This window comes from Sminthopsis crassicaudata, chromosome 4, assembly GCF_048593235.1.
Source record: "Sminthopsis crassicaudata isolate SCR6 chromosome 4, ASM4859323v1, whole genome shotgun sequence".
NCBI classification, from domain to species: domain Eukaryota; kingdom Metazoa; phylum Chordata; class Mammalia; order Dasyuromorphia; family Dasyuridae; genus Sminthopsis; species Sminthopsis crassicaudata.
In genome coordinates, this window is record NC_133620.1 from 116,045,782 (window position 1) to 116,073,108 (window position 27,327).

At 32.1% G+C, this 27,327-nt stretch overlaps 1 protein-coding gene across 1 annotated transcript in view; it reads left to right on the top strand.

Annotated features, from left to right (window-relative positions):
* The window catches only part of LYPLAL1 (lysophospholipase like 1), a 57,862-nt gene that overhangs the window by 9,329 nt on the left and 21,206 nt on the right, over positions 1–27,327 (top strand). The window contains exon 2 of the mRNA XM_074309190.1: positions 8,497–8,596. Coding sequence (XP_074165291.1) covers positions 8,497–8,596 — 100 coding nt within the window. The remainder of the gene's footprint in view (positions 1–8,496; positions 8,597–27,327) is intronic.

Sequence of the window (27,327 nt, forward strand, 5' to 3'; positions counted from 1 at the left end):
AAGATTAAAAGAGGAAATTGCAGGTAGGCTATTGAAGGTCTTTAGATTATATGAACCTAAGTTGGTATCAAAGGAATGGATAAGATGGACCATTTTAGGAAGAAAACTCATTGTATTTTGTGACTGGATGAGGGAACAAAAGAAGAGGATAGAGCTAAAGATGATTCCATAGTTTTAAGCTTGTAAAAATAATGGTAAAAATGTCATATCTAAGTAGTTAGAAAAACTAAAATGATCATGTTTGATTAAAAAAAAAAAAACTTTTAAAAGTACTCCAAGTCTTATTTTTCTCCTTTCCCTACCTTTATTCAAATGCCTTTGCTCATGTGTAATTTTAAAAATTCATTTACTTAATATTTTTCCCAGTTATATTCAAAACTTTGTTCAGGGAGGACTTTCCAGGTTTGTTTGTTTTTGTTTGTTAATTTTTTTCCCCCTGAGAGCATCCTGCTCATCATTTCCCTGATAACAATAATATCCCATCAGAGAAACTTGTTTCAAATTTTTTTTTTACAATTAAAATTGTTAATTGTATTCCCCCCCCCATTTTATTATTTCCTTTCACCCTGTCTCTCCTCAAAAGTATTTTGCTGCAGACCACTCCATTCCCTAAAATGCCCTCTTTTTTCACCCTCTATCTCTTCCCATATCCCTGTTTTCCTGCAGAGTAAGATCAATTTCTATACCCCTATTGAGAATATATGTTATTTTCTGTTTGAGCCAGGTCTGATGAGAGTAAGGTCCACTCACTTATCCTCTCCACAGCCTCTTCCTTTCCATGTAAAAGCTAAGCTATTTTTTTGCTTCTTTTTTAATGGCAGATAATTTGCATCATTCCATTTCTCCCTTTCCCTTTCTCCCAGTATACTCCTTTCCTAATTTCATCAGTTTTTGAAGAGATATTATCCCTTCGTATTCAACTCAAACCTATGCCCTTTATCTATATATATTCCTTCTAACATCATAATAATGAGAACATTATAATGAATTACAAGTATCATCCTCTCATGAAGGAAATGTAAAAGATACACCTTATTAAGCCACTTATATCACTTTCCTGATTACCTCTTTATGCTTCTCCAGAGTCATGTATTTGAAAATCAGACTTTCCATTCAACTCTGGGCTTTAAATCACAAATGCTTGAAAATCCTGTTTCATTGAATTGACCATCTTTCCCTCTGAAGGATTATACTCAATTTTGCTGGATAGGTGATTCCTGGTTGCAATCCTAGCTCTATTGCTTTCCAGAATATCATATTCCTAGCCCTTTAAAGTTGAAGCTGCTAAATCTTATCTTATCCTGACTGTGGCTCCATTACACTTGAATTCTTTCTTTCTGGATACTTGGAATATTTTCTCCTTGACATGGGAGTTCCAGAATTTGGCTGCCATATTTCTGGGAGTTTTTATTTTGGGATCTCTTTCAGGAAATGATCAGTGGATTCTTTCAATTTCTATTTTATTCTCTGGTCTATTTCCAGGGTGTAAGGTGCATTGTCACAAACTTCGGGGGGTTTATGTTTTCAGAGATCCTTCTAGGAATCGGACCCCAAGCCCTATTTTTTTCCCTGGAGATGTTAGGTGTGTCTCTCTCCCCACCCCTCCACACACACACAGTAGCTGTAAGATCTAGTGTATACTGGTGGGTTCCACTGACCTAGGCTTTGCTGGGACCACACACCAGACTTCTATCCCCTTACCATAAACTCTCTCCACTGACTCTCCGAGTCCTCCCTGATGTTCCCAGGTGAGAGGTCCAGAAGCTTCCAGCACTACTGCTGATTCAGAGCTCCTACCTCACTGATGCTTGGGGACAGGCTGGTATTGTGCTGGCATTGGGCTCTAGGCTCCAATCCTGGACCCACAAATCTTTTCTTCTGACTTTCTAGCACTTTTTGGTGTCTCTCAGCTGAGAGGTCTGGAAGCCACCAACACAGCTGCTTTCAGAGGTTGAGGCTGAGCTAAGCTGGAGAGGGAGCTGGGGCTGGGCTACATCAGAGCGCCTTGCAGTGGCAATATCTGTTGGATTCCCATCCTGTGTCACATAACTTTTCAGTTGAGCTTCTAAGTTTCCTTTGGCTGGAAAATGTTGTCCTACATCTTTTTGGGTGTTCTGATGCTCTAAAATTTGTTTAGTCATTATTTAAAGCAATTTGGAGTAGTTTGGGGGAGAACTTGGGCAAGTTCCTACCTTTATTTCACCATCTTAGCTTTGCCCCTCATGTGTAATTTGAAAAAAAAAAATTACATTTTTTTATGACTTTGTACCATATTCTTGATTTTTAATATTTTTTCTTTTTCATAAAGGTAATTTTCCAAAGATTTTTTTTCCAATTCAATAGTAGAGCTCTTTTATACTAAATTCACAATAAATGCTTGTTGAGTTGAATAATGCTATTATTGGGGGGACATCCATTTTAGAGACTAGTCATATTATATTAAGATTTTATTATACATAGGTTTGAAAAGTAAATGTTTGGCTCATAGTGTATCTGAATTTGTGTAAAAATGAGCCATTATAACAGGGTTCTATTTTACTGTTTAGTGGTGGAGAATAATTCTTCCCAGGTGTATTTTGTGAATGTATAAGCATCTCATCTTTTATTTGTAGCATTTATTTTTTTTTCTTTCCAAAATGGAAAAGAGATTTTCATAGACACATTTTTGCTTATTAAAAACTTGAAAGGTACCAGTTACTGGACCTCACTTGTCATCTGTAACAGGTGGAAGGAAGGTAAGGTTTGGTACAGTTTAATTTGCGCTTTCCTACTACTAAGGCATGCATTGAAAACAAAACTAGAACTTTCTTTAAAGTGACATGGACATATATTATCATATGTTTAATCTTTCTTAAATGGAAAACATAATATATTTTACTGGGGATTTTTTTTTTTTTTTTAATTCAGTCAGCTGGTTTTGGTTTGTTCTTTTACTGATTTTTGTCCTGGTGGGATTTTTGACGTGTATAAACATAAGGAAATTAATGAGGCATATTGTCTTTTTTATCTTTTAAATTTTAATTCTTTAAGGATATAATTTTGAGTAGAAAAGAAAATTATAGCTAGAGGAGACTCCATAAATAGTTAGGTATTATAAGGTTTATTATTTTTATTCATTATATTTAGAATTCACCTAAAAGTACAATTCATGAAAAATCAACTTGTTTTAACCACTGTTTCTGTTTTATTTTATTTTATTTTTTATAAGTGCTCTTTACCAGTTAGGTAGTCATTTTATTTAATACTTCATGTATTTCCTTCCTAGGACTTTGACCAGTTTGGATCTAGTATACTAGCAGTATTATAGATTGAGAGGTGGGGGACAAAGGGGTTTGGTGTTCTTAGAGTCTTTGTAATTCAAGTCCTTCATTTTAAAGACAGGGAAACTGAGACTCAAAGAAATAATGTGACTGGCTGTTGGTCATAGGTGATAGAGTCATGACTCAACCAGTGTTCTGTCTTTAAAGCTAGATAGAAAATAATTATCATTTGTATCTTTTCAATGGAGTTTAGATAGAAACAGTCCTGGGGCAAGTCACAAATTTCCTATTCTCTTTAAATACTGGGGGCTAAGATGAAATAAGAGCATTGTCATATAAGCCCATCTTCTGTAAATTCACTGAATACAAGTTTAGGACGATTCCAGAAACTGACTGGATAAGAAGAATGATAATCCTCATCCTGTTTCCACATTATCCTTGTTATTGTTGTTATAGTTGTTTCATTTTCTGCTAGGTCTCTATACTTTTAAAAGCTTTTGTTAAAAAGTTTGGAGATTAAATGTTTGACAGTGACATCCACAAAAGATGCTTTTAAATTTTTGTGTGTGGATGATTTTTAGCAACAATTCTGTGATAATGATCTGATTCTAGAGCAGGTAACTTTGAATTCTTAAGAGTATTTTGAGATTTCTCTTTTGGAGGTCAGAATTATACATCAAAAACTCATAAATTAAATTTATGACATACTGAGTTTTTGATGTATAATTCTAGTCATCAAGTAGAACCTTGCTAGATTATTCAATAGGGACTAAATTTTTATAGCTTGTCTTGACAAAAACAGTTTCTACTGTTTCCTTGTACAATTCGTATTAATCAGTGAATACAGGTTCCTTAAGAGTAACTTTCCTTTAATTTCTAGCGAGCTGATCCTTAATTGCAATCATAAAACCACTCTTTCTATAAACAAATCCTTCATCAATCCATGTAATATATCTATTTGCTAGATATAATGCAATTTATTATCACAGGTCTTTAGGAGAAGAAGAAGTCTATTTAAGAATAGACTCCAAATTATGTACCATTGAAAGTTATGAAAAAGGAATATGAATTAGAACCTAAGAAACTCATAAGTCCATATTTTAGAAAAATCCAAGAAAAGACAGTAGTAAAAATCAAAAACAATTATCTCCACACAAATGCCCCAAACTCTGGCAACCAATGAGGAGCCATAGGTATTAACATAAGGAGTCAGTTTTATTCTTATTGGTACAACTGAAACTACCTCACAGTGTGGTTGTGAGGATCAAATGATACAATATTTATAAAGTACCCAGAGCATAGAATTTGCTTTAAAAAAAAGAAAAAAAGTATACCTTTTCCTGCTCCCTTCTTAGATTTTACTGAGTTTCTCATCAGTATCTCATACTGTTCTTGGGAAGAAGCTGGAGATAGGTGGATAAAATTATAATATAGGTAGATGCATTCATAACTAGTTGGCTAGCTAGACTTACTGATCAGTAGTTAGCATTTTATTGGCACCATGGGAGGATGTCTTTAGTGGAGGAATTGTTCTTGATCTGTGATGTTCTCTTTCTCTAAATTACAATCGTTCTCTGGGAGCAGATCTCTTGGGGAGCTTCTGAAGGCAACCTTATTTCAGTTCCATCACCCCAAAATGCAGCCAGGAGCTAAAGTCCGGATCCTTTATTGTGTCCTTCAAAGTCTTGAATCTTTTCCTGGGGTCTAGCTAGCTTTAGTAGAAGCCTGTCTCTCTCCTTGGTTCCCTGATGAGCTCTTGTCAGAATGTCTCTAGCCAGCACGAATGTCAAAGTGTGAATGAATCTGACTCTGCCTCCCAGGGAATGGGCTTGTGGGTATTCCCTGGGCTTGTGGGAGCTCCTTAAAAGTATGCTCTCTTAAAGGTGTGAACTCTGAACTAGAGAATTGTTAAGTACCATGCTAAATGAGATAATTATATCTATTCCAGTGACTTAGCACCTTGTAAGAATCCTAACATTGATCCTTTACTGTTTAACATTTCTTAGTAACTTGGTAAAATGATAGATATAATACTGATTGAATTTTCATACAACATAAAGTTAAAAAGGCATAGTTAACACACTTAATGATAGAATTGGAATCCAAAAATGTCTTTACAGACTAGAGCATTAGGATTGTAAAGGGCTAGAACTGAGCAATGCACTTGGATAATGAAGCACATGAGACTAATTGCCAATTGGACAGTTCCCTATTAACTTGTTTGAAGGTTGACCCTCCCCAGTTGTTCTGTGCTGACTTGATTGGTGGGACAAAGAGGGGGAAGTGACGTGTGTGGGAGGAGGAGGAGGAGGAAGAGGAAGTGAGACTAGGAAGCTGACTCAGTCTCTCCTGGCGTTTGAGGGAGGAAGGTGTGTGTGAGGCAGCTAGGCCTAACCCCCTGACCTTGACTGTAAAAGATCAAGAATAAAGACGTTTAGTGATCCTGATTCCAGCTGATTTCTGGGAAGACAGAGTTCCAGCATAGGATGAATCCAATAATTTGAAATTTAATGGCCATAAATATAAAGACTTAGATGTGGGATTCAAAAAATGAATTCACAAATACAGAATGGAGGAGGCCTGGCTAGACAGCAGTCCTGAAATAGATCTGTGGGGTTTAGTGGACTGTAAGTTCATCATGAGTCAGCAATGTGATGAATTAACCAAAAAAAATGTCATTGGTTTGTATTAAGAGAGGCATAGCTTCCGGGGATAGGAATGAAGTAATCTTAGTGTAGTATTCCCTTACAAGATTTCATCTGGAATATTAGATTCAGTTCTGGCTTCCATAGTTTTAAAACACTGATAAACTGGAAAATGTTCACATTCTAAGATGATGAAGTTCTGAGTCCATGCCATACGAAGATTGGTTGAAGAAACTGAAATGTTCTAAATGGCTATGCTGAGAGGCAACATAGTATAGTGAATAGAGTTCTAGAGCAAGGGAGCTGGAGTGAGAGAATTTAGGGAAATGAGAGTCCCGATCATCTGGAGCCAGAGGCTAGAGAGATGGGGCCACATTCCCTGTCCCTCAACCCTCCTTGGCTCTGCCAGTTCCTATGTATGTGAACTTGGGCAAATCAATTCACAGTATTCATTTTCCTCATCTATACAATGATAGGTTTTATTAAATGACCTAGAATCCCTTTCAGCTCTTAAGTCTGTGATGGTATTTTATTATAAATGTCTTTAATTACTTGAAAGTCTGTCATGTGGAAAAGAGATTGGACTTTTTCTATTTAATCCCAAATGGAAGACAATAGATTGCAGCTGCAAAGAAGTACATTCAGCCTTGATATCAGAAAAAACAAAAATCACAAACTTTCTAGCATCTAAAAGTATCAAGAAGTAGAATGGGTGTTATGAGCACCACTCTTTTTAGAGGAGGTCTTTAAACAGAATTAAAATGCCCATTTGTTATATGTTATAACAGATATTCTTGGATTGCTTTTGAAGTCAGTTGATCAATAAACATTTAATAAGCAGCTACTGTGTGCCCAGGTACTATGCTTCTAACTCCATAAATTAGCCCTTTGCTTGATAACTCTTTATATATTATTGGTTGAGTTGCCTATGGAGAGATTTTTGAGATGATGATGATAGTAATTGTCTTTGAAAATTAGAACTTTATTTGTGGCTATAATTGAATGTTCTAGTACAGTTAATGTATTTATGTTGCACTGTTATACATATATTCCATAATTTCTCTAGTATAAAGAAACATGACTAATTAAAAATTAGATTTAACTAAAGTAGTGTAAATAGCTCTTTGCAAAATATAATTTGATTTTTAAAGCAATAGTTAGACATAAACTTAATGAATAGTGATCACATGATTCATGGACTTAATTGTCTAATATTATTTCTTCTTCAGGTTTATAGTTCTTATATATCACCATGCCAACTATTGAGATTTGTTGTTGTTGTTTTTTAATTCTTACTGATTTATTCAAAACTACCATGTAAATATCATGAAACATTTAAAATATGATTCTTCAATTTTAAAAAAAAATTCATCTGAAATATGTGTAAAGAATTATTTTACTAGTTTGAAAGTTTGCTATGATATATATTTTAACTTTGATAGATATCTGTGTCTATAAAGAAATTTCAATAGTTGACTTAGAAATTCATTGAGGGGATGCCAATTTTTAGCTGCCAATGTAATACTAATATGATGATATGACATTGTTGTGAGTCATAGATGATAAAACTCCAGTTCTAAGTCTTTGATTTAATAAAACCATTCTTATGCCTAAAATTGTTGCTTTTGTTTTAGTCTTATTCCAGCAATATAGATAAAAATCAGTAATTTAGCATTCATTTTAAATGGACATATGCATGGAGGATGATTAAGCAATTATATCTGATATACTTAAAATCCTGTTTTTTAGTTAAGAATCAAAATTCTTAAATTCTCTAGACATAAAGCTGAAAGAGACCTTAGAGATTATCTAATTCAAATATTTCTTATTTATTCCCAGTCCCTCTGGATTATAGTTAATTAAGTTACTTGCAAATATCTACTGTCAGAAATAAAGATCATTTTTAATTGATTTTTTTTACACCCCAGGGCGTATATTAATTGTTTTATAGTCTATAACAAATTTATTGAAACAATTTATGTTTATATAAATGAATAAATCAAAATATGCCATAGAATTGTTTTGGGGGAAAAGTCAGGTAATGAAACTAAGTGATGACATGGTTTCACAAATTTAGTTACTCTTAGGAATTTTTTTGCCAGTCTGAGAAATGATTTTTTTTTTTTTTAATTTTAACTTGAGCAAATAGGAAATCAATTTTTTTTTAGTTTATATTTTTAGAGAATTTCCTTTTAATATATTTGCTAAGATAAATTTAACAAATGAGAAAATCCACAATTTCATAATCAAACCATGAAAAAAAGCATGGTATTTTCTGGTCATTGCTAATTAAGACTAGCAGTTCTGTTCATTTTTATTATTTTATTATTGGTATAACATGAAAATTTTGAAAATATTTGAATAATATAAATCTACCTTTTTAAATAAATACATTTTCCTGCTTATCGAAGAATGTTTGTTATATGTTACTTTTAATGTGAATGTAATCTTGTAAGGATTGCTCTAATAATTAAGATTTTATAAAGTATTTAGTAGGGAAATTCGTGTTCAAGAAATATTTATTCATTTCAGTAGAACAATTTTGGTTTACAGCCTTTTTATTTAAAATCTTCCCCTTTTTGTATCTTTAGGTGATTCTGGCCAAAGATTCAGAGGATGGATCAAGCAAATTTTAAATCACGATTTAGTTTTTCAGCACATAAAAATTATTTATCCAACAGCTCCTTCCAGGTATGTGATAATTAGACTCATTGACCAATATAACTTTTTAATATAAAATGCATATAGCAGTGGTATCATTGGAAATATGTAAAAATTAATTCCTTATGCTTTAACTTTTTAATATATGCACCATTATTTAAAATTTTTGTTACTTAAATTTGACCCCAAAGTTGGGGTAACATCTCAGATTCTTTAAATTTGTTTTATGATGTTCAGTCATTTAAAAATAGTAATTTTTCCTCAAAGAAATTCTTACTTTAAATATCATTTTTAAATCACTTCTTATCATGAGAATACATTAAAATTGCTATGTCAAAGAGAAAAAAAAGCAAGATATTAATACTAATATAAGTAAAGAAAGTAAAATAAGAAAGTAGACTTTTTTTCATTCTTCTGTAAAATCTAGTGGGGATAGCATTGGACAAGCTTAGGACACAGGAAAAGAACTAGGAAAGATCAGTTAAGTGGTTAGTGGTATTACAAGATAGAGAGAAATAGGAAAAGAACTGGAAAAAAATGATCCATTTAGCAGTTAAAAACATTGGTGACCTTAGAAGAAGCTGGCTGAATGGTAGGATTGGAAAATAGATTTCAAGAGGTATATTAAATCCCTCTTTCAGAATGAAATTATGAAGATACCAAAAGAAATTCCAAGGAGAAAGAAAATGGACAATATTCTGAAGAAATCAATGTGTTTCCACAGAGAATTCACTGAGTGTTAGAGAGTATTAGAGAAAACCTAACTGTCCCTTGAAGAGTACATGTCGCTTGGTGTAGATTAGCAAATGTAATTTACTGAGCCACCACCAGCAATATTTGAAAGATTCTGGAAAAGGGCAAAATGTCCCAAGTTTCATAAAAGGAAGAGTGGAATTTGTCAACTATGAGCCACCTTGACTTAAGTTTCTGGGAAAAGGGTAGAACAGAGGTGTAAAATATGCGGCCCAGAGGCAACAAATTTTTAACAAAATAGACTAAAACAAAAAGATAGATAATGTTAATATATGGTTTTCTAAATCAACATATCTTCTTCAAGGATCTCTATTATATATGGAATAGTGGCCTCTATTTCTGTTTGAGTTTGATACCATGGTTCTAGAACATATTCTAAAAGAGATGATTAGTGAAAACTTAGAAGAGCGTCAATAACTAAGAGCCAACATGGCTCTGTTAAGTCATGCCAGTCTAAACTTATTTACTTTTTTATGGGTTTATTTACTGATATTTGGAGAATATTGTGATTTTAATGATCTAAAGATGATGTGTTATTCTTACCATAAAGTTGGTATAGGCTAAGTGATAGTATAATTAAGTAGATTTGGAATTGATTGATTGGCCAGACTCAAAGAAAAGTGAAGGACTGAAGGATTTATGCTTGGCCATGTCACTGAATTCAGTAAAGGCATAAGTGACATGCATATTAAATTTGCCAATTACACAAAGTTGAAGAAATAGCTAATATTAGGGAAAATGTTTGTAGCAGCCATTTTCATAGTGGGGAGAAACTGAAAATTGTGTGTTTGCCAAACAATTAAGGAATGGCTGAATAAGTTATAGTATATGAATGTAACGGAATAGTATTGTTCTATAAGAAATGATGAGTAGGCTGATTTCAGAAAAGGTAGAGAGACTTAATCTAATGTTGAATGAAGTAAGCAGAACCAAGAGAACATTGTACATAGTAACAGCAAAATTATGTGATGATCAACTATGATATATTTAGCTCTTCTCAGCAATGTGGTGATCTAAGACAGTTTCAGTAGACTCGGGATAAAAAATGCCATCTGCATCTACTGAGAATACATTGAAGTATAGTATTTTCACCTTTTTGTTTATTTCTTTTTTTTTCTTTGTGTATTTTTTCCCTTTTGGTCTGATTTTTCCTACACAACATGACATATGGAAATATTTTAAAAAGAATTGTACATATTTAGCAGATAGCAGTTTGCTTGCTGTCTTGGGAAGGGGAAAGGGAAGAGAGGGAAAGAGAAAAATTTGGAACACAAAGTCTTCCAAAAATGAATGTTGAAAACTATCTTTACATGTACTTGGAAAATAAAATACTACTGAATATTAAGATAACAAATGGAAGTTGAAAACATTCTTAATGGCATAGTCAGTATCTAAAAAGATCTTGATAGGTTAGAATATTGGGATGCATCTAATAAGATGAAACTTAAAAGAGATAAAGATAAAATCTTACTTAGGTCCAAAAATTCAATTTCATAAATATAAGATGGATTATTAATGGTTAGTCACTAGTTTGTATGAAGATCTGGGATTTGGCAGATGCAGGGTTAGTCATTAGTATGACAGAGCAGGCAGAAAAACTAACAGGATCTTGGGCTTCATTAAGAGAACAACTTCTAGAAATAAGAAAGTCATAGTTTTTCTGGACTCTGCCGTAGTTACACCATAGATATATATGTATATAGTACTGTGTTCAGATCTGCCTGCTCCCTTATGACGAAATGATACCAATAAGGTAGAGAGTATATCTTTGATGGAATTACCATCATATTAATAGCTTCTGTTTCTATGATTCAAAATTTGCAAAGCAGTTTACATATATCATTTAATGCCGAATAAAAACTGATTGAAGGAACTGAGGTTAATAACCAAGAAAACAGAAGGATCAGTGGAAATAGAATAACCTTCTTCAAGTATTTGAAATGCAGTCAAGGGAACAGACTTGTTCTGTTGGGTCAGGGTAATTGCAGAACAGTGTGATAGATGAACGTTTTAAATTAGGGAGTTTGAATGTGATATAAAGAAAAATTTGCTAATAGAAGCAAGTAGAATAAATAGGTTGCCTTGGATGGGGTATCTTTCTCATTGCAGGTATTCAAGTGAAGGCTGGATGAATTCCTATCTGTCATACTGTTTCTACAGTTAAGATTCTTTTTTCAGCTATCAATTGGACTAGAACATAGTTTTTATTTTCTCTCTCTTTCTCTCTTCCTTTCTCTTTCTCTCTCTCTCTTCCTTTCTCTTTTTCTCACTCTCTCTCTCCTTTTCTCTTTCTCTCTCCCCCTCCTTCCCTCCTTCCCTCCCCTGTCTTTCTTTATGTCTTTTGTACTCTTGGTAATCTGGTGTAAACTTTTAAATATTCAGAAAAGCCTATACAGGATTACAAAGAAAATGACAAGTTAATAATGATGAAGATGTAGGCTTTTTATTTGTGGACCTTGAAATCTGTTTAAAGACCATAGGCTAATTTCTTTGATTCTGTATTGATAAGTTAAGGAGATGAAAGCCTTTAAGCACGGAAGAAACCTTGGCATGTTTATAAGTATCAGGGAGAGAGCCTTTGAATAATAAAAAATACATAAAAGTGAAGTAATAATCAAAGGGGCAGGATAAGTGACAGGACAAATATTGTAGACATCTGCCTAATTGAACAGGGGCACCTAGCTCACCTCTCACATAGCTACTCAAGTAAAACTCTGTAAACCACACCAGATTTAACAGTAATCAAGAAAATCCAGTGAATAACTAAAAATAGTGACATATTTCATCAATCAAAAATAAAAAGTTAGCCAAAAATCCATGCACAGTAGAAGGGGGTTGTCAGCACTGGCAAACAAGTCCAGCCTCTCAGCTAGATCAGAGACAATAGCCTGGAACCAGTGAGAACACAGGACCCCCATGAGGAAAACCCAGAAGGGTCAGAAACCCAAGTGAAATACTTGGAAACCACTGATAGTAGTAGTGACCAATGTGAGTGTGGCTGTTCTCAGACAGGAACAATCCAGTTTTTGAGGTTCCCCAGATTTTTGAAATGTCATATAGGATTGTAAAGATTTGTTTCTCTGAATATCAAAAACATAGGAAGAGCTAAACCTGAGAAGGAGGATGTTAACACTGGAAGATGGATTACTAAATGATATTCCTTAGTTTTCTTTGCTGGCCTCAGAAAGCAGGTATGAAAACCCTATCCAAAAAGCACAGAATTGGAATCTGGCCTTGCTGCAAAGCTCCAAATTGGGAACTGAGGCTATATAGATTAGTAAAATGATGAAGACTCCAGTCTCAATAAAAAATTATTGTAGATCTAGAGATGCCTAAAAAGAGAAATTAACTCTTTAACAACTGCAAGAAGAGACTCAAAGGAAAGATCAATAGATTTTTGCAAGGTCTGTGTGAATAATTAATTGAAGTGAGAAATTACAAAAATAATAAAATGCTATTGAACAAGGATAGAAAGGAAAATAAATTAATTAAGGAGGGCAGAAGGGAAGGAAATAAACATTTATGTAGTGCTTAATCTGTGCCAGATATGCTAAGCACTTTAATAGTTTATTTCATCTGATCTTAGAAGAGAAAGTGGTAAACCTTTTTCAAATAATAGATGGCTTTCCAGCCAAAATAGACTAAACTGAATTCAGTGACCTCATGAAATAGCAGGAAGTGTTAGAACAATCAAAAGATTGAAAGAAAAAAAAATAGAAGAACATGCAACTATTTGATAATAAAAGCAATTAAATTTGGAAAGCAAATCAAAGAAAGATAATACAGGAATCAGACTGTCTGAAAACTACGATTCTTAAAAAAAAGCTGAATACTTATATTTCAAGAAATCATAAATGATGACTCCATTCATGACAATTATAGGGCAAAATTGGAAGGACTCCATCATTCATCTCTGGAAAGAAATTTCAAAAGCAAAATTCTCAGTATATCATAGCCAAAATCCAGAGCTTCATGTTAAAAAAAAAATATATTGCAAAAATTTAAAAGGAATTACAGTACCAAGTAACCTACATTTTCCCTGTTTCCTTTTCATCAGAATTTTTTTTTGGTGTATGTATACATCTTCATAATTTTATTCTTGAGCTTTCCAGAACTCCTTAGTTGGTTCCCTTTCAGAATGTTAGCCCACAAGATTTTTCCTCTTGTTTGTTTAAACTTTGAAATCTGTTCTCTGCAAAATTTAGAGTGAATATGAAATGATGCCCCAATTCCTTCTCTTCTATAATAGTTACAAGGAACTTTGAGATCATCTTATCAAACCCACATAAATTAGAAGTGAGGATGCCAAAATCCAGATTACATGACTGCCCTACAGTCACAGCCTCAAAAGTACCTAGCAGAGACAGTTTCAATTGTTAATTCAAGTTGTTCAGATTTGAAGTTTCAAGGTTTCTGACTCCTTCTCTTTTTACTACTTCGTTCTGTAATAATTTCTCTTTGTGGTTCCCATCATTTCCAAATAAGTAATCACTTTTTTATGGGTGAAAATTAAAGTAGAAAATCCACTTGGTTCTTCTACCTTCTGAAGAATGAAATTGTCATTAAGGTAAGCAAAAGTTTTTTTTGCTCAGCTTTTGCACTGTGTGAACTTCAACAGAAGTTTAAATCATTCAAGTTCCCCATTATTACCTCCTCACTAAGTTCATGATCTGTTTCCCAGAATTCATCTTTTTCTTCTTTCTGAGGTTTTTTTTACACTTTTAACAATACCTTTTATGTTTCTACTTATAATTATTATCTTCATCCCAGAAATGTTCACTAGGCTTTCCTAGATTTTCTGACTTAAATATATTCTGTATATTCACAAAGTTACTCTGTTTCTTCCCTTCTCCCTCCCTTCCCCACTTTTTAACTATCTTTTTTTTTTTTTTTTAAACAAAGTATATACTCTCTTAAAATTATACTCTAATATTGGCTCTTATTCATCCAAGTCTCATTGAAATCTATCAGGCCAAAATTGCCTCCTTGAATTAGGTTATGATCACTTAATTTATGTATTATTGGGTATTATTTTGGATCTTACACAAAATGATTTTCTAGGCATTTCTTGTGCTTTTTTTTTTCTATGCAAACTATAAACATTCTATATATTTAACTTGATATACTTAAGCAGTTTCTTCCTTTTCTCTTACTCTAAGTTAAAACCTTTTAAAAATTAGATCTGCTAAACTCTAAGCACATTCTAAGTAAACTTCATCCATATTGAGGAGTCTTTCATTTCATTATTTAAAAACATGATCCAGAAATCATCATCTCATTCTTAAACACTAACTTTATTATTAGTCATTCACTCCCGGATCTGCCTCTCTCTTTGGAAGATGATGTCTTTGATCTTCAGCAATGATGAAATTACTATCTTTGTTTCTGTTATCTTCATTTTCTTTCCCAAGTCTTCATAATCTTTAGCAATGTCCTCTCGACTTCTCTTTTAGGCCCTCATGAATCACTGACATTTGTGATGACTGAAAGTCAAACATCCAATTTATTCTTTCATTTAAAAAATGTTTGTAAATGCTTTGGTCTGTCAGATAATCAGGAGAGTAGAGAAGCATACATTTATTCTTTTTTATCTTCTTTTCTAGTAGGAAGACTAGTCTGTGTTTTGAACATAGATAGTTATTATCTATCTGTGACAGGAGAGCAAACATCACCAGATATTTTTTTCATTATACTTTATTTAGGTATCTATAAAATTTGACATACTTTCTAGAAGCAAAGTTCTTAATCTTTTATAGTTCTTGATAATACTTTATATGGCCAGCTCCTCTAGAAGAATTTATATATGACTTGGAGTCCTACTTCTAAAACTTCTTACCTTTGTGTTGGTTCATACAGTTAGTAAGTATCAGAGGTAGGACTCAGTTCCAGATTTTGCACCTCCAATCTTAGCAATCTCTCTGCTATGCCATGTTGTTACTTTAAGGTTAGAAAAACTGAGAAAGTCACTTTTAAGTATAATTTTCATCCTTTATAAAGCATTTGACTGGACTAAATGACTTGTAAGATGCCTTTTAATCTTATGTTCCATATCATAAACAGTTTTTACCCTCAGTTTTTAACTTAGTGGCTTTCCTACCTTGGAATAGGTTGAAGATTGAATTAGTAACTATAAGTCAATTTTCCTAATACATAAAATAAAACATAAAACATTAAATAAATCTACATTTGTAAACACCTTAAGGTAAATACTATTAATATTATTATTCCTATCTTATGGAGAGGAAAGCTAAAATTCAGAGAAGGTAAATGAATACCCTCACATGGCTACTTAATGCCAGTGATTTTTAACACAGATTTCCTAACTTTTAACTCTGGCACCCTCTGCATTGTACCATTAGTCTGACAGATACTGTTGTGAACAATGTTCTTAACTTTGGAGTTAAGAAGGTTTGAGTTTGAATCTTGTTTTAGATACTCATTAGCTGTGACCTGGCACACTTCATATATGTTCTCTGGGCCTCAGTTTCCTCATCTGAAAATGAGGGAATTAGACTTTTCAAATGACCTTGAAGATATCTTTGAGCTCTGAATCAGTGCATGATCCTATGATCTCTTTGGAATGTAGTTCTTTTCATGTATTGGATTCTTAGACATTTAAGAAAAGAACAAAATTAACCAATGAAGACATGAATAGTAAAATCTTTGAATTTTAATTAATTACAAATTCACATGGAAATAAAGATTATCTCCAAAAGAGTTTTTTTAAGTACTAGGCTACTTTTATTTTAAGACCTAATTATTCATAGCCAGAAGCTTTAAATATTTTTCTATTTCCCCAGAAATGGGGACTAGTTGCTTTTCCTTACTCTTTGAGTTTAAAAATTTTTTGCCTCCTTTCCTTAGGGAATAGCTAAAGTTAATTATAGGATATAGCACTCAAAAATGTTAAATTTGTTAAATGTTTGTTGAATTAACTTTTGATTTCTAAGAAATGTACTAACATTTCTTGAACCAGACATAACTGTGAAAGCAAACTTTGTTGCATTTTTTAAATATTTTAAATAAAAGCAGTTTCTTATATTGAAAAAGGTTTTAGAAAAATGAGCATATTTTCATTTTGAAACTCACAAGCATAGCATAGTCAAAGAAAAAATAAGGGAAAATAAGTAGTACATTTAAAGAAAACTGTTTCATTTCTTTTTCTGTGTTGTTAATGCTTTTTTTCAAAGCATCTATAAAAATTGAAAATATGGAAATTTTTCCTTTAAATAAGAAATATACCAATTTGTAGTCATATATCCCTCAACACTATAGCTTTTCATAATATTGCTATATACTCTTTCTATGAAAGGATGTATCAAAAGAAAAATACCTGAATTTCATTTGTTTTTGTGTGGTTTTTTTTATTACAAGAAGTGAACTACATTATGGAATATTATGTTTCAGGCCCCTGTGTCTGATAAGAACCATTAAATGAAACAGTGAAATAAAACAGATGCATTTAAGTACTGTAATGCCTGCCACAGTTTGGTACCAATATACAAACAAAGTAATTTTGTAAAGTTATGCCATTGGCTGAAATCTAAATGCCAGAAGTCTGTACTAACCTAAGTCAAAATATTTGAATGTTTAAATATACAGCAGATTATACATTTTTAGAGATTATATTTCATTGGTCTCTTTCTATAACAGTTGTCAAGTGTATTGATGAAAATATAGTAGATTATAAAACTAATTATTAAAAATGAACTTTTTAAAAGCATCCATAGTTTAAAAACTATTTTTTTTTAGTTCCCTTAATTTCTAAGGGCTCTTCTAAATAATCAAAAATATATAGACAGAGAGAATAATGCAATAATACTTACTTCAGTGTTTTAGTCAAGTTTAAAAATGTATTTCAAAGTTATTCTTCTGTCCCAAGCTGTGAAATAATTTTTTATTCGTTTTATATATAAGGTGGGGGTTACCAAGTTTTGTTTCCATATATCTCTTATAGAACATTTTAAAAGTAGTTGGCGATGTTAGCTTTTTATAAAATCTAAAATAACAAGACTAAGGATATTTACCTTTTAAAATATAAATCAACTTTGTGTTGATTAAGAAATAAGATATTATAGGTTAAGGGTTTCTAAAACTGATTTGGTTATTCCATCTTACCTCCTCTCTCACATTTCTACAACTATATACAATTAAACAGAAAGTTTATTGCAGTTATATTATCTATTTGTACTTTCTTTGTGGATTGATCCAAATTGTTTTGTTTTTTTTTTTCTCTATCAGGTTATAATGATATTTAGTGTTGTTTTCACTTCTTAGATTTTAAACAGTCCAATAGTGTTATAAACTGAAAAGATAATCAAATGAAGTAATATATACAAGGTATATTACAAACCTAAATCTGTGTAAAATGTAGATATTATAAGTATGAGTTTTAGTATTGGTATTCCTATAGCTTTTACTTTTTAAACTAGTCATGGTGATTGATGTTGGTGGATATTAGTCATAATATTTTTTAAAATCTAATTTTATATTATTTTCATTTCCCAATTTGCTCCTTTCATCTTCTCCCTTCCCCATTGAAAAAGTGAGAAAAACAAAACTTGTTATAAATATGTATAGTCAAGCAAAACAAATTTCCATTTTAGTTAGGTCATACATAAAATCTCATAGTCTCATTCTAGTGAATGCAATTCTTTATAGATATCTGAGTTTGTTTTTTTTTTTTCTATTCATTAACATTCTGTTCAACAAAATGTTAATTACTTCTATTTTTCTTTCAATTTATGCATGTATTATGGGTCATACTCAGAAAAAAGCTTATTTACAGAGCTATATGATTATGTTGAGATAAATCAATTATTCATGCCTAAATGCAGAGAAATATTTAGGGCTCTTCAGTACTATTAGGATTATTAGAGGTGACTGCAAATTATCAAATTAAACAATTTCTTTTCTAGGTGGTAACTAGTTTTTCTGCCTTTTTTTTTTTTTTTTTTTTTTTTGCTTCTGATTCAGTAAAATGAATTACAGTACAAAGACCACAAGACTAGTAAATAGAATGTTTTACTTCTTCCCTTTGAATTTACCTTTTAATAATTACTTGACCTTTGGCAAATCACCTATCCTCTCTGATCTTCCTCAGCTTCCTAAGCTTTCTCAGCTTCATCAGCCATAAAATAAGGGAATTTAATTAGATGATCTCTGAGATCCTTCCCAATTCTGCCATTCACTATTGAAAATTTTGTTACAGATTGTGTAATTTCACATTTATTTTTCTAGCAAATTACTGTCAGTCTGACTTTTCAGATGGTCTTGAATAGTTTTTAATGTTTATAAGTATTTGTTCATATGTCTTGCTTACAGTTTCACAATATAGGCCACAACCAAAACATATATTATGTCCAGTTTTTTTTAAGTGCCTATTGTTACATTGTCTGATTATCTGCACTTCATGTAGAACATTTAGAGAGAATTGGACTAGATGATAATACAATTAGATACAATCAAAACAGACTGCATGAATAGGCTCAGAGAAAAGTTGAGAAGAATTGTGTGAAGGGTTCTGTGTCCTTTTGTCCAGGATCTCCCTCAAGTATAGCACCTCAGAGATCTCTGGGCTTTGTGCTCCTTAATATTTTTATAAGTGACTTAGAAAGGATTGATGATCTATAATCAAATTTGCAGTTGATGCAATCTTGTCAAACTTTTGTTTGACAGAATTCAAAGAGATTTTGAATAAGAGAACATTACACTACATCTAACAAGATGAAACAGTAAAAGTAAATACAAAGTTTTATACTTAGGTTCCATAAAAATCTGAACAAGTACAGGATAGGGGAAGACATGATGTCTGAAAAAGATAGAAGAGTTTTATAGTACTACTATGAATAAAGGTTGCATTAAGAGAATCATAATTTTCAGTTATTAGGAGATGTTAGAACCTTTGTATTCTGTCCTAGTTAGACCATTTGTGTTCAGTTCTAGATAATAATGTTTAAGATGGATATTAATAAGATACTGTCTAGAGTAGGACAGCTAGTACCATAAAGTTAAGTTGCCTTAAGCTGTGGCTTGTAAGAGTTAATTGAAGTAAGTGAGTACATTTAAAGTGGAAGCTATTAGGTTCTGGGTCATCCTGATTGATAAATAAGTGTATTTATAGTCAGGAGAAGAAAAGACTCCAGGGAGACATGATGGTTTTTTTCTCTCCAAGTATTTGAAGAAACTGGACTTAACTATTTTACTCTAGAGGCTGTAATCAAGATCAGAAGATAGAAAATTCAAAGAGATAAATTTATACTTGCTATAAAGAAAATCTGACAGAACTGGTCAAAAATTGCAGTTGGTGGGAGAAAGCCCCATCTGTAAGTTTCCAAGCAGAAATTGGCTACAGACATACACATACATACATATAGACTTGTCATATATGTTAAAATGGTGGATTCCATTTAGGTATGAGTTGGACTGTTCTCCCAACTCTGAAATTCTATAAAGTGCATATAAAATAGCATCTATATGCCTTTTTTTAAATGGACAGAAGAGATAAAGTTAATTTTTAATGTTTTTTATCTGAGATCAAATTTTTTTCCTAAAATTTTATACATTGTGAAGTTAATTTAGTGACAAAACCTGTAAGCTTAATTTAAAATTGTAAATAAAAATCTTGGAAATCCAGTTAAAGTACTCAAGTCATTTAAAAAAATTAATGAACTACCCAGATCTAGTCTCGGTATCAGCTATAAGAATAAATGTTAATTGTCTGTAAATTTATGTATAACTTTCTTATATTACTCTAAGCTATTGGGATCTCTTTATGTGAGATGTGTAATGTTTTGTTGACCAAATGATCAAAGTTCCATACTTTAGGGACCTGGATTAATTTTTTCTTATTTGGTTCTAATGATGCCAATTTTCCTTTTAAAAAAGAGTGTGTGTGTGTGTGTGTGTGTGTGTGTGTGTGTGTGTGTGTGTGTGTGTAGTATGTCACATTTTAAAAGTTTCCCATTATTGACATGTTTTTGGCTAACTTCTTTAATTAATTTCTAAAGCACTACTTAGTTAAATTTGAATTCTTCCTATTCTAATTTTTATGTTATCATTACAAAACAGAAGTTAAAATTAGATCTGTAAGAACTGATGCAGCTCTTTAATCCATATCTGCACAGCATTTTCTTTTTTTCTTTCTTTTTACTGAGACAGTTGAGGTTAAGTGACTTGCCCAGGGTCACACAGTTAGGAAATATTAAGTGTTTGAGGTCAGATTTGAACTCAGGTCTTCCAACTTCAGGGCTGGTGCTCTATCTACTGTATCACCTAGCTGCCCTCACAGTATTTTATTTTATTTTATTTTATTTATTTTTTTCCCTGAGGCTGGGGTTAAGTGACTTGCCCAGGGTCATACAGCTAGGAAGTGTTAAGTGTCTGAGATCTGATTTGAACTCTGGTCCTCCTGAATTCAAGGCTAGTGCTCTACCCACTGCGCCACCTAGCTGCCCCCTCCCACAGTGTTTTAAAGATAAAGAAAATTCTTTTTACTTAGCATAGTAATAGTTTTAAATGAATTTCTCTTTTAATTACTTTGTTGCTGCAATATATCAAAGTATTGAAATAATTGTGATTCAAATTACATTTAGTATAACATTTATTTTTATTTATTTACCTTTCTATTTTATAATGCTTTTGAATCTAAATCAGTCATTCATCTAATTTCCTCATACGATCTTCATTTTTGGTAGCGCTTTGGAAGTTGAATTGAAATTCTTAGTCAACTTCTCATACTAGATGCAGCTTTTAGCAATATTGTTTGAAAAATTCAGCTATAGAATATATAATTTGTAGTATTGTATAGAATATATAATTTGTAGTATTGTTTGATGATATAATGTTGGGACTCCAGAATAAAGTACATTAAGTGGTTCTAATGCCCATAACAGTATATAGGAAAAGATAAATCATTTGTATTTCTTTTGTGTTAATTCTCTGACAGGTAGTAAGGCTCCCAGCTTTTGATTGGATAAAACTCTGTAGCTAGTTCTCTCTTCTGCTGCCTTTGATAGTTATTATTAGGTCCTTTTCTCATTTTGGGGTCCTGATAAAGGAACTTTGTATACCTAAGTCTCACTTAAGTTTGGTGATCCCAGAGTAAGACCCCAAAATTTTCTCCACCACATCTGGGTCTGATTAGGAATACCCCTTCCCACATATGGCACCAATTACATATTTTCAACTAAGCCCATTCTTTGGGTATATAATTTTGTCACCTGAACTCCAACTTTGAGTATGTTTCCTCTCTGACATGTTTTTCTCCCCTTTATGCTGGTTGATTTTCTTGTATCCTTGGGGACAGCCTCTGTCTATTTATGTTGCCATCTTGTGTGCATGAGCATATGCTCCTGCACACTTTTGTTTGCTTGCTTGCTGTGCCACATAATAATAAAGCTCTTACTTGTGTCAGTTTTTCAAGTACAAATTTCCTGGAAATTCTTAAATACAGAACTTTGCTTTAATGCCAAATAAAGCAGACATATCTTGGCTTAAGATTTATTTAGTAGCAAAGGTGTATCAATGCTATTACTGGTGAACAGTTAGATAGGAAGGGCTAAATAAATTATTAATACTATTGCTAAGTGTAAAAGCCTTAACTAAAAATATTCTATTGAGTAATTAAAAATTCTTAGCTTTGTTTTTAAAAGACTAGTGGCATTTTGTTAGACAAATATTTTAGATAAACTATTCTCATCGAAATTCTATAATTACACTCAGATCTTTAGTTTAGTATTTAAGAAAAGCTCACTTTTCCCAAGTAGATGATTTTCAGTCATCATTAGTTTTGATGTTGGCAGAATAGCATGATGACACCTATGACTAGTTACCATATTCTTTCAATTTGTCAGACATGAAAAAATTGTACAGTGTAACCCAACCTGCTCCCTTTCAGGTAATACTAGACGATGTGATTAACTTTGTACAGGACCTAAGCATAGTAAGCATTTAATAATACTTGTTGAATGAGAGGATCCAAATTAATTCCAATTGATCGGTAATGAACAGAATCAGGTACACCCAGTGAAAGAACACTGGGAAATGAGTGTGGACCACAACATAGCATTTACACTTTTTCTATTATTATTTGCTTGCATTTTTGTTTTTCTTCCCCTGTTATTTTTACCTTCTTTCTAAATCTGATTTTTCTTATGCAGCAAGATAACTGTATAAATATGTATACATATATTGTATTTAACATGTACTTTATTTATTGTATTTAATATGTACTTTAACATATTTAACATGTATGGGACTACCTGCCATGGGGGGGGAAAGAGGGGAAAAGTTGGAACAGACGTTTTTGCAAGGGTTAGGGTTGAAAAATTACCCATGCATATTCTTTGTCACTAAAAAACTATAATGAAACTACTTGTTGATTGAAGTCTTTTAATTTTCATGATCTAAGACACCAAAAATTTTCATGTAGATATAAATATTCATATACATGTATATTTTATACATAATAATGTATACAGAGTGCAAAGTGCTTTACAGGCCTAAAAAGCTATGTCTAGTATTTTGTTATATGTTAGGTATTATGTATAAATTGAAATGTTAGTCATGGGTTTTTATTTAGGTCTTGTAAAGTGCTTTATATTTATTCATTTTTTTTCACTGGTCATTGCCCTAGATAATTCTCTTCTTTTTTCCCCTAAAATCTAAGATACAAATTAGAATCTGACAATACAAGCATCACATAATTTCTCAATGAAGCCACTCTGGGACATAGTCCTCAGAGCAAAGTAGACAAGTTCTGACAGCTATATATTTTTACTAAGGCCTCTCCACCTAGGGTGGAGGAGTACATCTGAACCTATGACTCTTCTGGGAACTCTTCTATTTTGATGATTATAGATTCTCCAGGATGGTTTGTGCTGGTACATAATTAATTGGGGAGGTGAACTCAAGACATGTAACTCCAGGAGATAATATAAACATAAAAAAGAAAGGCAAAATTTTAAAAGTGAGTTCATTACTATTATTTAGACAGCCAAATAAGTAAGCATTTATTAAGTATATTTTTTGGCAGGCACTGTACTGAGCACTGGAGATCTAAGAAAGGCAAAAACCAGTCTGCTCTCAAGGAGCTCACAATCTAATATGTGTGTATGTAAGGCAGGGATAATAGGGGGAGACAAGCAAGCAAAAAAAAAAGGGGGGGAAATTGAATAAGAGACTTTTGAACCAACGTGTGTGTGTGTGTGTGTGTGTGTGTGTGTGTGTGTGTGTGTGTGTGTGTGTGTATGTGTGTATTCAAATGCTTTCCTCTAAATTTATCTTGAGTTGTTTTGAGATAATTTCTTTGTAAAGAAATCATTTTCAATATGAGTTATTATCAGTCTAAACTATATGGAATAACTAGGGCTGTCACTTCACAGACCTCCTGAAATCTATCATCTGACTCGAGGTTGAGAACTCCTGCTGTTAAACTAGTAGACATTGGCATACCTGCTGCCTTCACTCCTCCCTCTTCTTCCCCAATCTCTGCCCATTCCCTCAGAAGTCATTTTATATAGAAGAATGGCTCATTATGTTCTAAGGTTATAGATAAAGAAGGAAAAAGCACTCTTTAATTGGCAAGCTACATCAAGAGAACAGTCTCTACATTACAATTTTCATAAAGACTTTGATCTTAATGAGAATTCCTAATAGAAGAATTCTTTCAGTACTTGTGTTATCGTGCCACACTCACATCTTGTTCTTTTTTGTGGATATATCTGGTATACATATAACTGAGATTAAACTTGTTTTCCTCTTCTTCACAACTTAAGCATGCTCCTTATTGATTTTCTTTGAGAACAATTAAGTACTATGCAATGTGAAAATAAGAAGACATATGGAATATATCTAATTACTTTTGATAAGGAAAATTTTCAAACTTGATGTTTTTTGACTAAATGCTCTGAAATATGTATAATCTTTTCAGTATTTCTTTTAGGTGGTGAAAGTTCTCTGGTATATACTGCATATAACTTGGTTGATATATTGATGTGTGATGTATCATAATGCTCAAATTTCAAAATGTGTTTTGTTTTCACTTAGCCTTTAGTAGAAATCACATATGTGGAAAATACTATTTGAAAGCCCCAGAATTACCTTCTTCGAATTTTAGATAATGTCTTCTTCCAGTTATAAACATATTAAATAGAAACATTTTTGGTCACTGTTGTGGTGCTTCCCATTGCAAATTAACATTAAAATGCTGAGGCATAAACAAATTCAAAGACATATTCAGATTCTTCAAGTGTTTTGTCAGTTCATATTTCTGGGAGTTTCTTTTGACACATATCTAATGTGCTAAATATTGCTGCTGACTTGAATCATTGAACTAGAGTTGTTAATTATTTTACCAGTATACTATATGGTCAGTATTTCCAGAATAAGTCTCATTTTGAAAAGTTTATTATTTAGTCAGAATGTCAGTTCAGGATAGTAAGGTAGTATTATGAGGGAAAGAGGTTGCTATTCCTCTGTTCAAAAAAGTTTTAAGTCAATTTTATGTACTTTTATTTTAATGAACCTTCACAATTTTGCTATTACATAAATTAAGAGAAAAACATGGGACTTTTTCTTAATCATTCTGTAGATGTAATAAAGTAATTTTTTTTAGTAATATACAGGGAAAGATTATGGTTTTAAAAACTTAAACAGAATCGTTTTTTGTTTTTTGTTTGTTTTTTACTAAGTAGAACCTCTGATAAATCCCAGCCAACAAAATATAATAGTATTGCAGCAGCACTGTTGTCTGCAATGAAAAGAAAAGATGTTAAAATGCTATCAGTATAAGCCAATATCTGGGACAAATTTATATGGGGTTAATATTTATATAGAGCAATATCTGACAAACTACTTGCAGGACAAAACTAACTATGACTCAGCAGGGGTTGGGAAGGGAGTGTGATTGGGGAACTTGCCTAGTGATGGATTTTTTGGGGTGGATCCTAGGGCTTATGAGACAGCAGAAGACCATAAGTCAAGATCTTGAGAAACATTCCCTCACTTGGAAGAAAGCATATTGGGGAAGAAAAGCACCTTCATTGTCAGCACCCAGGGACAAAACCCTTGCTTCTCTATATTCGTTTATGAATCTTTTACTTCTATACAGGTTCTTCCCAATATTGTATTTCAAATCTTAACCTATTTTCTATTTCTAATACTGCATCTCAGTTTAGGATATGTAGTAGAATATCCTCCTACATCTCAAATTCCTATTATCCTTAACAAAATTTAATCACTTTTCCCAAAATCCCAGTCTTTTTTTTGGCAAAAAATTTGTCAAAATTCACAAATTCAAAAAGATTAGTGTTAATTTTGAACATTCTGCTTTAATTATATATGATAAGTTACTAAATCAAGTAGATTTGACCTCTACAATCCATTATATCTGATACCTTCTACATGTACATATATCTGAGACTCCTAGAAGGGACCTCTGAGATATTTTTTCCAACAGTAATTGAATAAAAATCTCTTTTCCAACATTATTGCAAGTTGAACTAATTATTACTATCTTCAAAGACAACTTAGTTCTTTTGGACAGTTCTAATTGCTAGGAAGTTTTCTTTATATTGATTCTGAAACTTATTTAACACAATATTTCTGCTTTCTAGTCCTTCCCCAAGATGACCCTTCAAATGCTTAAAATAACTACACATATTCTACTTCATTTTTATCTTTACCAGGCTAAACATTCTTAGTACTTTCATCATCATATTAACCTTTTGCTGGATATGATCAAGTTTATCATTAACTTTACAAAAATATTCAACATATAATCTGATCAATGTAGCATATAACAAAACTATAATATCCTTCATTCTATGTGTTTTTCCTAATGCATTCTAAGATCTCTAGGTTTGTTTTGTTTTTTTTTTTTTTTGTCCATGATGTCATATATATGCTTCATTTGTTGATCCTTTAGTTGAAATTCTCTCTAGTTCATTTTCATATGCTGTATTGTTTGAGTCATGTTCTTTATTCTATATTAGTGTACAGTTTTGGTTTTTTTTTTTTTTTTTTTTTAGATTCAGCCCACAGTTACATACTTTTGGGATCTTTGGATCCTCAGTTTTTAATATATTTTACTTGCAGTCAGAATTCTGTCATCCACAGATGTCCTCATGTCCTCAATGCCACTATATTAACATTAATTGGAATAAAGCCAAGGACAAAAGCTGGTTTTATTCCATAAGTGAACTCCTCAAAATTCACATCAAACATTTTACCACCATTACTTAAGTTCATTTAATCAACTTATTAAATCAGTCTGAATTATTTTGTCCAAACTTGTAAGGACATATATTAAATTCTATAGTATACTTTGTATATCCTTCTTTTTCGATTATAAAGTTTCTAAAAAGGAGCATGTGATTTTATAACCCCACTGTGTAAAGTATCTTTCACATTGTAGGTATTTAAATAAATTTGTTGAACTAAGTACACAGTTATAAACAATTCACTTCTCTATATAAAAACCTTCTAGTTTCTCATTATCAAATTCATATTTCTTCCAGATTATCTATCCATTGTTATTTCATGGTATTTTCTTTAATATACTTTATACTTAAGCAAAACTAGACTGTTATCTGTTCCAACATTTTATTGAGATATCTTGTAAATATCTGTGTCTTCAGATATCCTACCCCCTATGATTGAATCAGTCTCTTTTCTTTTGTCATTTCTACACCAGATTAAAAATACCCACTCCATTAATGGAGAATAGGTCATAAATATCAATAGTATAAGGAAGAATGTAATAAGTGTAAAGTAGATGTTCAGACTAAGTGCTAAGAGAAATTTGAGGAAGAAAACATTTTAAACAGAAGATCAAAAAGGACTTCATGATGGAGTTTGGACTTTATAGCATGATTTTAACAGGCAGAAAAGGGGGTGGGTGGAAAAAATTAGGTCTTTTCCAGTTATAATGGGATGGTGTAAGTAAAGGCACAAAAATGTAAGGGATCCCAAAATGAATAGGAGATAGAAAGTCATGTTGTGTTGTC